At 38.0% G+C, this 14,956-nt stretch overlaps 1 protein-coding gene across 1 annotated transcript in view; it reads left to right on the forward strand.

Moving 5' to 3' along the window:
* Window positions 1–14,956, forward strand: part of TBX15 (T-box transcription factor 15) — a 97,637-nt gene that overhangs the window by 52,415 nt on the left and 30,266 nt on the right. The window contains exons 2-5 of the mRNA XM_037814996.1: window positions 1,759–1,972; window positions 6,744–6,845; window positions 9,087–9,258; window positions 10,299–10,466. Coding sequence (XP_037670924.1) covers window positions 1,759–1,972; window positions 6,744–6,845; window positions 9,087–9,258; window positions 10,299–10,466 — 656 coding nt within the window. The remainder of the gene's footprint in view (window positions 1–1,758; window positions 1,973–6,743; window positions 6,846–9,086; window positions 9,259–10,298; window positions 10,467–14,956) is intronic.

The raw sequence follows: 14,956 nt of genomic DNA on the forward strand, positions 1-14,956 counted from the left end.
AGATGTCATTCAACAGCGACTTTCATCTAGATAAGGAATTTTCTGTGCTTGAAGGAGACCTAAGATAGCTCCTGTCTTAAAGATCTTTAGCCCAAAGTATAAAACTATATGCTTATACATTCAATACCTAGTTATAAAACTTTTTGGCTTTTTTTTCCCCTTTTTCTGGGGGGGGGGGCAGTGTAGATGGTGGTGACTGGAGCTAGTGATTGTGGAGAGTGAGTTTTAGTTCAAAAACTTCCTGTTTATTTAGGCATTTAGTGCAGTTCTGCAGTAACCTGAAAGTCCTTCAGAAGTGAAGGGTGAAGAATAGGGGAAGATGGAGAGAATGACACTTTGCTCCCTGTGGGCTTTGGCAAAGCTGTGGGAGATTCTTGCCAGAGATGCTGCCTGGAGTTTAGAAAGAAAACTGTCAGTTAGAAAGAAGGAAAAATGAAGGAATTATGGGATGAGTTCTTCACAGGCCTAGAAATCTGCCACAGGTAAGTGGGGATGGCAGCAAGATGATGTGGAATTCTATCTCATCCTTCTTCCATCCTGCTAGTGTCAAGGAATGATGCCCAAGAAACTCTGACCCTTGAGAGCATTGAAAAGTCAGTCATCAGACGCTGCTGTTTCCAACCTTTTTAATGTCCATATTTATTTATGGGTGAAGTGATCAGAATCCTGGATTTTAAGGGTGGATTTGAGAAATAGGTACTTAGGCTCACCTTGAGACATCATTTGATCTAAGAAAATTATATTAGCTAATCTGAATTTGAAAAGGCTCAGGACATTCAATTCTTGGCCTCAGGTCCCTCAAAGCAAATTTAAAAAAATTACAGAAAATTATTCTCTGGTAAATTTGACTCCTGCCTTCTCCACCAGTCTTATCCCCACCTTCTCCCTTCCCGCCACTTCTCTCCATCAGTACAGAAGACATAGGAAAGGACCATCTGGCCCAGCATGCCAGCTTTTTATTTGGTTGTTCTCAATCCCACCTTCCTGTTGGGCTCACCCCTCCTCTCTGCCCATACTTCAGAAACCAATCAAGGTGTCTCCTGAACTCATTTATTCCCTTTGTTTCAACCGCCTTCTTGGGTAACTTTTTCCATATGCTTGCATCCTTGCCTCGCAACAGACTTTTTTTTCACCCAAAATGGTCTGATTGGGCTCTTAGTGAAGTGCTTCTAAAGATTCCAAATAACATTTCATTACTTTTTGAGGACCAGGACCTACAAGTGGAGGAAAAGTTGCTGTGTTTGGGAATAACTGACTGATGGGCAGTGATGCTGAGTGGTGTAGAATTAAAGAAAATATTGTTCTTAGCACTGAATCTTTTTTCTCCCAAATGAAATTGTCTAATCCATATTTGGAGCTACAGTCTATAATTATTCTTTTTTAACTTGGCCTTTATTTATTTTGTTGCCCCAGTTTGGCCCCATTCTCTTCAATATGGTGACATTAGGACTCCTTATATTGCCTGTTATGGACCAATTTTCCTCAGCTGTTGCTAAAACTTACTAAAATGCCAGATGTCATGTTGGAAACCTGAAACCCGAAAGGAGGTCATAAATCACAAAAACAAACCATAAAAAATATAATAAAATACCCTGAGTGCTGTGTTCTGGAGCTTCCTAGCTTTAAGTCTCCTTTGTTCACCCTTCTCCCCACTCCACCATGCCCCCCTTGCCCCCCATCTTTTAGGGCAGGGTATGTTTGTTGGGGAGGGGGACACTCAGCAGTTTCTCACCTAAGATTTGATTGTTTATTTTGCAGATTCTGAGCAGAGCACTGGTTCAGATTCTGACGTGCTCACTGAGCGGACTTCCTGCTCCTTCGACACTCACACTGACCTGGGCTCGGGCTCTGCAGGCCCTGTGCCTGCCTCCATGTCTTCCATGGAAGAGATTCAGGTGGAGCTGCAATGTGCTGACCTCTGGAAGAGGTTCCATGATATTGGAACTGAAATGATCATCACCAAGGCAGGCAGGTAAGGTCAAGTTCCTTTGAATGGCCACATTCAAAGAGTGGAGAACAAAAGCAGGAGCTGATACATTTTTTCCTTTTCACTTATTTGGGTAAAGTTGAAGCAACTTGCAAACAATTTTCCGCATCTGGGCTTCTTGGTAAAGCGATTCAGTTGTTTTTATTGTGATTTTGCTATTTTCCTTGAAGGGCCACTTGAACCTAAATCACCTATTCACTCACAAACATTTTCCACATACAAATGCATTTTTGTCCATGGTATCTAACAGCCAAAAGATACATTTTCAATACTTTCAAAAGAAAATGTTTGCTACCCAAACAACAGCTTGCACTTTCTAAAGCTTTTAAAGCCTTATATTTTTGTAAGAATTTTAAAAGTATTGGGCTTGTTGCATCTTCTGAGCCCTGCTTGTTGATTTCTTATGTTTTATTGCTGGCTTGAAATTATTACAAATCTTTAATTATGACCTGGTGGAAATTCTTGCAAAAATATTTATCTAGGATGACAAAAATTTTAAAAACACAATTTCTCTTGATATAAATACTTTTAATTAAGCTACTCTTTTTTTTGGGTATCTTTCAATTTTCTATAGTTAGATATCTATTTTGTGCTGGACACTGTACATACATAACTTAAATTTAAACTTCACAGCAATACTATAAGGTAGGATATGATTATCCCATATATGGATGAGGACGTGGAGGCTGAAAGAGGTTAATTAATTTGACTAAGGTCACATGGGTAGCAAGGGGCAGCTCCAGATTTCTACACTAATCTGTCTGGTTCTAAAGTATGGCTTTAACTATTTATTACTTTGTACTACAAAGAAACCTTTGTAGTACTTGCCTCTTCAATTCAAAATGAAAACAATTCTGGTAAAAGTAAATTTGTACTGAACTTTATAGGAATAGTTAATGGAAATTAAACCAAAAGATTATGTTATTTTCATATTGTCAAAACCAACCCAAATGCCATGGAGACCTAGAAAGACTTACTTCATTGCTTATAACCTGTCTTCATGAACATGGACATTTAAGGTAAAATAATTTTTTATGTGGGTCCAACTCACCTGAATGCATACAGAAAATCTACCCCCCTCCGCCATAAAACATCAGGTAAAATGAACAGGAAATCGTGTTCATTTTCTCTTCATTTCAGAACCCTCTTCTCTCTCTAATTTTTATTAATGAATAAAACCACTGAAAGAATTTATAGGAGGAAGATCACAGTCTCTTTTTCATTCCTTGGATTTCAGTCTGTTCCTTTTCTACATTTTGTGACATTAAAGCTTGAAAGAAAACAGAACAATTCAAGGAAAATCATCTTATTTTTATTTTTAGTTTTTGGTAGGGGAGATGGTTTGGCAGGAGGGGAAATATTACAATTTTTTTGTCTGTAATATTTTCCAGTTTTTATTTTGAGCCTTCACTTTACTACTCTTGGGTCTGTATTCCAGTCACTCTTGTTCCCAATATCACACACCTCACTCCCTGCTCTTCAGCAAGTTCAATTCATTTGAGCACAGCCTTGACAACTCTCCTGTAACTTCGTTCATGATTCTTTCTGCATAATTTTCTTTTCTCTGTCTCTGTTTTCACAAATTCACTTTGACACCTAAATAGTACAGATATTCCCCAACATAGAATGTAGTTTGTTCTTTAGTCATATTGGAATCCTTTGTTTAGATTAGAAGCTCCATTCATTTCTTCTGTATTGGATTGTCTCAGCTTTTGCTGTTGCTACCAATGTAATTCTGTGTAGATAAGTCTGGAGCAACTCAGATACATACAAAGAAGGTTTTTCTCTTCTGTGAATTTCCTTCTTCCCCTCTGCATTTCTCCAGGTAATTTCTTCCTCTTTGCTTCATTTTTCTTCCTTCACAATGTCCTTTACAATTTTTATTTCAATTTCCGTTCTCTTAGGACCATGGTTACATGGCCCTCTGTCCTTCCTCCTCAGAAGATCTAAGTCACTAGCTACCTCTTTCCACACCTCAAACTTTAATCCTGTTGATTCAGAGCTGCTGCTCTCTACCGAGCCTTCAGTCTTTGACTGTACCAACACAATCTGTACAATCAGCACCATGGACAGAGGTGCTGGTAGGGATTAATGGATTTGAAAGATAAAGAACTGGCCTAAATTGAGCCATAAAATTAAAACCAAACACACATCTCATTTTGTAAAATAGGAAACATTAATTTTTCTCCAGAGTTATATCTTTATGTAGTTTTCTGTGCTAAAATGCTGGTGGAAAGAAAAGACAATTTCGTTAAATTTTTAGGAAGAGAATTCACACATAATCACAGAATTTTAAAGCAGGAGGGGACGTTAGAAATTATCTAGTCCTATTACTGTGTTTTATAGGTGATGGGGTTAAATTACTTACCCAAAATCACACAGCTCATTTATTTTAGAACTTGGGTACTAGGAAGAGATGAGTAGCTTCTCCCCTCAAGGTCATATAAGAGGTGTTCCAAACAAAATGGTTATTAAATTTAAAAACATCCATCTCCTTTTCTGGAAGTATCTCAATGTAACACAGCCCCTGTAGATAGCAAAGTGGAACCACATTTTCCTATCTCAGGTAGCAACTGAGAGGATTTCTCCCTATCCCTGTCAAGATGCTAACTATTTATACATTCAGGCTAATTATAAGCCATTGTTATTGAGAAGGGAATGACATGATCTGTGTTTAAATGTATAGATCAAGGTTCTCAAGATTTTGAAAAAAAATGTGGCTCAAATTGCCTAACCAATAGTAAATGTTAGACTTAGTCATTATGAGTAGCCCCCCAGCCCCATCAAATTTCATTTGGGCAAGACTAAATTTGAGTTTTCTAATTAAACTTGCAAGGGTAAGGGAAGAAAATCTACAATAATATACCAACATAAGCTTCTGAAAAGTAATAAAGTGGGAAAGAAAAAATGGTTATGTATTATTGTTTACAACTATTTATAGGATCATCTATCAGCCCTATTAAAGATCTATGGTCTCTCTTGTGCTTTCCTTCAGATATATTATGATGTTACCGACCTTCTGCTAGAGGACATTTGCTTTTACATTTGCTTTTACTAGTGGAGTGTTTATCTAGAACAAAGAGCCCCACGTGTAACCAGCCAGTGCACATTTGCACGATAGCTGCCTGAGGTCAGAGTATGGTCTATGGCCATGAAATGGAGCAAAGCCAATTAGGCCATATGAGGATAAAGCCTGTGACCTTGACCTCATTAGCACCGTGCTCTGCCCAGCTCGACTAACTGGCCCCAGATGGTTAAGCTTAATGCAGCATTTTATATACAAGTACTAGAGCACATTCAGGACAGTCCACATTTTTGAACTGAGCACTTTTTATGTCTCTCTCTTAAATGAATGACATACAAAAAGCCTGATGTTTTTCTTTTTTTCTGATGGTTACAGAACAATGGTGAACTTTATTCTAGACTCCTTGACACTCAATACCTCTTTTGGACTGTTCCTTCTTCTCTCTTCAATTATGAGAGTAGTTGTAAAGTGCCATATCCTAACTTGCTTTGGCAAGTTTAATGAGCCATTGTGGTAGAAACAAGGATTTTCCTGGAGGCTGCTAGAATTTATTCGGTATTTGCTCCCTATTCTGCAGGGTCCTTCCTCTGACACACACGTTGACAGCTTGAGAACTCTCAGAAATTTTTCTACAGTTCTATGTCTTAAAAATCTTTTTGGCCCTTTGCTTGGGGACAGGTAGCACCTTCTTTTTTTCTTCTTTTCTTGAGGGCTTATTTCTTGAGTAGTCTTTTTTTTTTAAAACTTTTTTTTTCACACATCGTAGAATCCATCCTAAGTGTACAATCAATGGCTCTTAGTATAATCACAAAGTTATGCATTAATCAGAACATTTAATATGAGAACATTCTCATTTCTTCCAAAAAAAAATCCCATATGCCTTATATCCCCCTGCTATTGACATTTAGCTTTACTATAATTAATGAAAGAATATTACAATGTTACTGTTAACTATAGATCTTATTTTTCCCATATACCACCCTATTATTAATGCCTTGTAATAGTGACCTATGTTTGTTATAGTTCATGTAAGAACTTTCTTCTATTTGTACAATTAACCACCATCATTGCCCAGTCTAGGTCTCACTAAGTTATATAGCTCCAGTTTTTACCCTCTAGCTTTCCCTCTGGTGACATACATGACCGTAGCCTTCCTCTTTCAACCATACTCACACTCAGCTTTGTCAATTACACTTATAGTATTGTGCTACCATCACACAGTATTGTGCCATCCATTTCCAAACATTTACAATTAATGTTATTAAACATTCTGTATAGAGTAGTCATTTTTGAATAAACTCAACCAATCAAAAATATTTTATGATCACCTACAATAAATTGTGATAAGCTATTTAGGTAATAAGTACATAAATTATGGTACCTAACTTCAAGAAAATTGTAGTCTGGTAGGAAATGGATGTATACACACATTTATCTACACGTATTAAATTAACTAATAATATGAAACAGGGCATGATAAGAGACGTATGGGTGTATGAATCATAAAATAAGTCAATTTAAGCTAAGAAGATGTGCTATTTCAGCAATGTAAGTTTTCAGCATATTTTATAGTGATATTTCCAAAGTTAAAAATCTTAGCCAACTTTGAGAATTAAAGGACTTTAAGCTCTGGTGTGCTTAGGGTTCCTAGTAAGAAGATACTCTAGGTTTTTAATCCCACTGTTTCTCCACCTTTGATTGTTGAGTGTACTACCTTTTTCCCCTTTATAGGAGGATGTTTCCTGCTATGAGAGTGAAAATCACTGGCCTGGATCCACACCAGCAGTACTACATAGCAATGGATATTGTACCTGTGGACAATAAACGATACAGGTAATGATGGCTATGGGATGTGGAATTTGGACTTCACCAATATTCTGAGAGTAGTTTGAACTCACTAGATGAAGTATTTTAACAGTTCATTGTACAGGCAACAAAGAATGGTGGATATGCCAATGACCTGTGGCAGAGCACCAGGTAGGAAGTAGTAACTAGAGGTAAGAAATCACAGCTCAGTATTGGTTTGGAATCCTCCTTATGTCTATGGAGAGAGTGGAAATGTATAGTGTTTCCTAGGTAGTGTTAAGTTTAAAATTAATTCAGTTAGCATTGAAAATTATGAATAGATTGAACTGTTTGGTTTATGAAATGCTAAATGAATTGAGATGATTTATTTTGGAGAGGGGAAAGAGAAGGGGACCAATGCAGTACATTCAATCATATATCTGATGGTTTACACTGGGGAGGTTGGAGAGCAATAATAGAATCGGATAAAACATTAAGAAGAACCTTTAGTTAGGGAAAAATCTTGTTTATTAATATGGGTTGTGAGGTAACTTTCCCTCAAAGTCATAAAAAGCCAACAAGATATCCATCTCTCTTGGATGTCTCATACATAATTTTTTCAGAAACAAGTTCTGGCTTAATTGAATTTTGAAATTTCAATCAAGTCAGTGAACATGGCTTTTATTTTTTTTAAATTCAATTTTATTGAGATTGTTCACATACCATACAATCATCCAAAGTGTACAATCAGTTGTCTATGGTACCATCATACAGCTGTGCATCCATTATTCCAGAAAAGAAATAAAAACGAAAAAGAAAACTCAAATGCTCCCATACCCCTAACCACCACCCACCTCCATTACTGACTCATAGTATTGGTATAGTACATTTGTTACTGCTGATGAGAGAATGTTAAAATACTACTAATTGTAGTACATAGTTTGCAACAGGTATATTTTTCCCTATATACCCCTCTATTATTAACTTCTACTTATAGTATTATCCATTCGTTCTAGTTCATGAAAGAGATTTCTAATATTTGTACAGTTAATCATGAACATTGTCCACCACAAGATTCACTGTTTTATACGTTCCCATATTTTAACCTCCAACTTTCCTTCTGGTGACGTATGTGACTCTAAGCTTCTCCTTTCCATCACATTCACACACCATTCAGCACTGTTAGTTATAACATGCTACCATCACTTCTTTCCATTTCCAAACACTTAAGCTCAATCTAGTTGAACATGTCTTATTTTTGAAACATCTAAAGTCTGAGAATTTGGCTATAAACCCATGAATTTGGAGGTGAGAGATGAATGGGGAAGACCAGGAGTAGTATGGTAGGGGAAGAAAGCTGGCCAAGAGAGGTGTGGTCTGTATTGCAGGATTTAGGAGAGGAGATGCTTCAGATCTGTTTTAGAGAACCTTGGGAGTTGTTATTTGCATTTGAGTGTCTCTGTTTGCCAGAGTTCAAATCCCACGCACGCCATTAGAATTGAAAAGTAGGGAAGTACCAGATCCTTGGAGAATGCTATCCAGAACTATAGGGCAATTGGCAAAGCCTGGTAAATTGACCTCTGCTACCAAGAATGGCTTATTTCTGTGGCATTGTGGGAAAATAACATGAAAGAAGATGAAGTTCAAAATAATGTAGAAGATGAAGTTCAAAATTAGGATCTTCAAAGAAACACTAACTGGGAAGATTTGGTGGTGTTTCTAGGAATGATTGTACTAATGCAAAGGCCCTCCATTCTCACAGAAATGCTTTGAAATTCAGATTCCTAGCAAAGAAATAGTTAACATGTGAGAGGCTTGGAGGGTCTCTGCACATGGCTGTGTTTTATAGGACAATATGGAAGATGTTTTTAATAAGGCACCAAATCCTGAACAAGTGGCCAAGGGATTATATGGTTTGCATTTGGAAGGTGAAAGGTTGCAGTAAAATACCTTTTCTATAGTCAAGCACGTGTGTACAGGATGCCTGCTTGCACACAGGGGTGCATGGCAAGGAAAGAGAGAAGAAAGAAATGGGACTGCGAGAATGTTTTTCTTGTGAGAGCTGTAGCTTTGATCATTAAACCACAATATTTTTCTCCCCTCCCCCATCTTTCTCCATTTCCATCTCTGTCTCCTTTTCTCCTTTGTATTCTGTTTCATTCCTATTACTTCACTATTCTTGTCACCTCTTTTCTTGCCTCTCATCTCTCTTATCTCTACTTGTTTCCTGTGCCTCTATCCCCTCTCGGCATCTGTCTCTGAGTTTTCATCTTTCGCTCTCTATCTCAGGTACGTGTATCACAGCTCCAAGTGGATGGTGGCGGGCAATGCTGATTCTCCTGTGCCCCCAAGAGTTTATATCCACCCTGATTCTCTAGCTTCTGGAGACACCTGGATGAGACAGGTGGTCAGTTTCGACAAACTCAAGCTGACCAACAATGAATTGGATGATCAGGGACATGTGAGTCGAGGAATCCCATCTCCTTTTTCCTCCTCTTCCCCCTTTCCTCTAGAGCTGACTAGCCTCAGATTCTTTCAGTCAAAGTGGTAAAATAAGAATCTCCATGTCATTTTAAGTCTTAAGAGTGAGCATAAAAGTTTATTTTCCTCCTGTGAAATTTCATTTATTACAAATCTAACATTTAGCAAACATCTGCTACTCATCAGGTTGTGTTGTATCAGACAAAGTCCTTGTGCTCCAGGGACTTACAATCCAGTCAGGGAGGTAAGACAGAAACACATGACAAATTAAACAATGGTAAAAGAAATAACATTCAGTAGAATAGCTCACAAAGCAATAAACTAAAGGGGACAACTTAGTGACATTTTGGCTGATTTGTCAAGAAATTTATGAATTTATGAGAGAAAACTAAATCTTGAGGGCTTTCCAGGTATAACTGAAACACCTAATGTTTTAAATTTATCTTTGGCAGTAAAATATGTACTGAGTTCCTAATGAATGCCATAATCCAAACTGGGTGCTATGGGAAGATTGAAACAAGGCTAAAACCATGGCTCCTGTCTTCAGTTTTCTGAGGGAAGGAGAACATATAGATGCTATTCACTCTCACATGACATAAAAGAACTCCCATAAACAAAATAACCAGTGCAAAATAATAACATGTAGAATTTAAAGGTAGCATGAGACCCTGATGCAAATTTGAAGCTGGCAGGAATGACGTCACATGGCAGCGGTTCTGAGACCTGTCAGTGGAGTGTTGTCCACTGATATCAGAACAGTCATTTAGCATTTATCTAATTAAAGAAAACATATTACATCCACCATCCGTGATTGAGATACTGCTACATAATTCCATCTAATGCTGTCCAGTCACTGGCTCTTCGTGCCATGAACATGTACACTGACCTCAAGCGCATCCTACCTCCAATGTGTGTCCTTCCCATAGTGCTTCTGTCGGTGATTTATTCTGCACAAGAGCTTGAAGAGATGTAGAGACTTTAAAGCCAACTCTGGTGTAATGTTTCCCCTTCTCATTTCAGATCATTCTGCACTCTATGCACAAATACCAGCCTCGGGTTCATGTGATTCGCAAGGACTTCAGTAGCGACCTTTCGCCCACCAAGCCTGTTCCAGTTGGGGATGGGGTGAAAACATTCAACTTTCCTGAGACTGTGTTCACCACAGTCACGGCTTATCAGAACCAGCAGGTGAGAGACTGCCTTCAGGTTTTCCTGCTATATCTCCTTTTAAAGGAGTTTATTTTTGCTTTCGGGAAGAAATGCTTAGTCCTTCTACATGGCACTGAGGAGCTGGAAGCGAGACACCAGGCATGCAGTACACACAGGGCTTTGGTGATGACAACACTGTAATGCCCTGTAGCAGCTGGTATAGTCTAGATTTAGATCAGAGACAAGTTCTTTGACCAAGAGGACCAAACCTCCTAAGTTATTTTCATGTCTCTCTGTACTTGTACCTCTGTTCATGGTCTCTACTACCTCCAGGCAAACTGCTCATCATGTGGGTTTCCTTAGTAAATACTGAGGTTTAATTCAGACTTTCCATCTTATCTGTAGTTTTCTGGGTATCCTTCCATCAGGGCACATCAAACTCATCAAACCTGTCAAACTCTATTTAAGACTCATTGCTTCCATTTATGCTTTGACTCCTTGTGGTCACCAGCCACACCCTAACATCTGTAAGTTTTTGTCTGTAATATGGTTATTCATTTATTCATTCCACAAATATTTATTGAAAACTTACTATGTTCCAGGTTTAGTAGCAAAATAAAGCTGATTAAGACTTATTTCTCCCTTGAGAGAGGAGTTGCAGTTGAGTGACAGACATATAAATACATAATGATTATGCAGTAGAATAATTTAATGACAGGGTGTTTCTTGGTTTGGAGAGAAAAGGAAGTTTCTCTGGAAGAGTTGAAGCTTTACCTGATGTTGCGACACACATATCAATCAGCCAGGTGAAAGGAGGAGGTGTGTGGGTAGAGGGAGGTAGAAGGAGAGACCATGTCTGGATTTGTGGACTTTCTAAACAGTGGTCTTTTTTTTTTTTCTTTTAAATTTTGAGAAGGGTAATTATATGGATTTACAAGTGGTCTCACTTTATGCAATTCCTGAAAAGTTACACGTGAATACCATTTTTGTAAATTGGATTGCATTTCATCTTTTGGCAAATTGTATAATTAGTAGAATCCTGCAGTGAATCCTTTTCTGAAACAAGGAGTTTTTGATTATTTTGTTTGAAAATCTGTATACTTTTATTTTGGGTCTGCTTGAAGCAAAATATATTTATACTATCACACTTATTACCTTTTGTATTGGATACTCTGCTTCTCAACCAGTGCTCTGACAATGAAAGCAATAGAGGAAAAACATTCATTTATTAAATATTGATATTACTATGTACCAGGCAGGTGAAGGTGAGTTATGTAATCTTAGGTTCATATGTAAAGGGTGTTTCTACCTTTCATAGTGCATCTGGATAAGATTACTTAGACTTATTTACTTCAGAGGAATTTGATATACAATGACCCCTTAATCCAATAAATGTTAAGTACTAAAAGATTGTTGGACTTTCTCAGCAGCTGTAAAATGTTCCAACTTCAGCTTTTCCTTGTGGATGCCACATTTGAACTAAAGTAGAGGAAGAGTTTTCATTTGCTTTGGGTTTTATTTAAGAACTATTAAACCCTCTTAAACTTTTTGGATAGCAAAATTGCAGAGGCCGTGGAGGGTCCCTACAGAAAATATTAGTACCCAATATTTTCCAAGCTTGCATACAAAATATAGCAGCATTATAGAAATGGTATTTGTAATGACTGGAACCTTGGAATCATCTGTGGTTCAGAAGAGGGGGAGTAAGAATTTATGCTCCTTGAATAACTGATTGTACCTTTCCAAGACTTCCCCAGCCACTGTTTGAATCATTAGTTTCTCTTGAAGGCAGAGATGTGGCAATAAATATTTCAACTTTAGAACTTCGTTTGTAGAACAAATTAGAATGCTGGGAACAGTTCTGGAGGCCAGGAAAGCAAATATTGTAACCCGAGTTGAAAATAGAAAGCTACAACTCAGGGTGAAATCCCTCCACTTCTACCTTCTCTCGTATGCAGTGATCTGCCCCTGATTATATTCTACTTATATAAATATTTTTCCTATATCTGAGCTGGGATTGGGGCAGTGGTGGTTTGGTGGGGGCAGGACACGATGGTTAAATCATGGGATTTGGCAGCAGGCACACCTGGTTTGATTTCTGACCTTTCTACTGACAAGCTGTGTAGCTTTGAGCAAGTTTCTTAACCCCTTTAAACTGTGTTTCCTGATCTGAAAATGTACCTGCCTCATAGAATTATGAGAACTAAATGAGGGAATATGTATCAATCCACCGACACTGACTTGGCATTCAATTAATAGTAGGCAGCCTACGTTGCTCCATGGCTGGGTCTGCACAGGTGTGAAAGAGAGTGGGAAGTAGAGGCATTTTTCGTTAATGAATTGTTCATTAAGAAAAAAGTAGATTGTGGGGACGTGGAGGAGCTGCACTGACTCTCAAAGGGATTAGAATCAATAGGTAACTGCTTTGATCGCTTTGTCTTCATGTCATGTTGGTGAATTCATGCTGTGCTGACATTCAGAATAGATGAGTCATACTCAACAGTGCTCATTTTGAGATCAAGATAACAGCGTTTGCCTGTTTAACAAGCCCCCAATCCCTGGATAGATTAACAAGCATAATTCTTTAACATTCGCTTTGGCTGTGTAGATATGATGTAATAAATACAGTGCCTTCTAATAATGCAAAAATAACCTCAGGTCTTTCCCCCTGGGAAACTTGAAGTTCTGTATCCTGTAGGTCAGAGCCTTTATCTAACAATAATTTTCAAACTTGTCATGAAGATGCCAGATGCTATAAATTGCTTTCCTTTGTGAGCTATATTCATCAATTGCTGTGTTTTTATTTCCCTTGACATTCTAGAATAAGAGCAATTAACATTTTATGACAAAATTGTTTTATTCATTTTTTTAAAGGAATGATTGGGAGGCCTATGAAAGAGTAAAGAGGAAAATAGTGCTGTTTTCTCAGTGTTCTCAGGAAATTGTTTGGAGGAACATAATGAAGGAAGGACAATAGAGGGGATGGAATTGAAATGAAATGTTACCCAGCCTTCCTAAGGAAAGGCAGTATCCCTTTTCATAGATAGCAGTGGGCAAGACTTTTGGAGATCTAGGCTCTAGTCTTAACATTTCCTCTAGTTATCTATGTCACTCTGTGTAAATAACTGTGTCCTTCTGGGCTTCAGTATCCTCTTCTAGAAAATGAAGAGTTGACCAATGCTTTCCAAGATCCCTTCAAGTTCTGGATTCTAATTTCTCCTTCCCCTTTTTTTTCCTGCCTGCTTTTAATGAAGATTGGGAGAAATTTATTGCCATCAGAGGCAGTTGAGACATGATTTTCTAGTATTGTTCATTTTCGTTACTTTTTATCCCCACAATATTCTAGCAATACTTTAGCAAGTCCACATTTGGGAGATAGGAACATGATGGTGTGTTGCTGACAAACAAAATATCCCAAACTGTGCTATTCATTTACAACTCCTTCCTATTGTTAAAGCCTGTTTTCCTACTGAATTCCAGCCTTGTCACCCAGGCTAGACTCTCTCCATATCCAATGTGCCACCAACCCTGTTGCTTCTACTGCCTGAATATTTTCTTGTTCTTAATCCGCCCCCTGACCTTGGGCTGTTGAGATAGGTTCCAGCTGATTCATCTGGACTTCAGGCATAATGTCTCATGAGCCATCACACACATCATCGCCAGACAGATCTTTCTAAAGTACAGTACTGATTGCATCATTTATCTGTCAGAAATTGTCAATGGCTCCCCATTGCCTCGGGAATAAAGTCCAGAATTCCGAGTCTTTCAAAGAAGGTCCTCCAGGGCTAATCAGCAACTACATTTCTAGCCTCATCTTCTGTTATTCCCCATCACAAATCCATAGAAGTCCAGCAATTTGGCTGGATTTTTACTGTTTCTTGCATTTTGTAACCTCCTTGCTTTTGCACATAGTGTTGTCTTTTTCAGGAACACACTTCCTCTTCATCTTTATCTGTCTGACTATCTTCTATTCTTCAAGTTTGGTGCAAATACTGCCCCTTCCAACCAAACTTTTTTTTTTTTTTTTTTTTCTGTTGCAAATAAACTTTCCCACCTTAGAACTGGCAGGGAACTGTGCCTCTCTCATGACCTTTCTCACATTCTCATCTCTGTGTATGTGTGTGTGTCCAATCTTCCCCTCAATATTGTGAGCTTTGGAAGACAAAAGTTTTGCCTTTTATAAATGACAGTGTGGTATGGTGGAAAACACTGGGTTGGAAGTAAGGAGACTGGAGTTCTAGACTCAAATCTGTAGCCTATGGCCTTATTGCCCTGGACAAGTCACACCAACATTCTCATTTGCAAACTGATGGTTTGGCCTGGATCAGTGCTTCTCAATCAAAAGTCCATGGAGAAGTTTTTTGATGGTTAACTTAAAAAAATAAGGGCAATGAAGGATTTTTATAGATGTACACATATTAAATTTAAAAGATTAAACATTACTTACATTATTCTATTTTGTCCTTTCTCCTTTCCCTGATACTAACGTGTAATTTCTTTTATGAAATGATGAGGCAGGAGTTAGTGAA

This window comes from Choloepus didactylus, chromosome 2 (assembly GCF_015220235.1).
Source record: "Choloepus didactylus isolate mChoDid1 chromosome 2, mChoDid1.pri, whole genome shotgun sequence".
Taxonomy (NCBI): domain Eukaryota; kingdom Metazoa; phylum Chordata; class Mammalia; order Pilosa; family Megalonychidae; genus Choloepus; species Choloepus didactylus.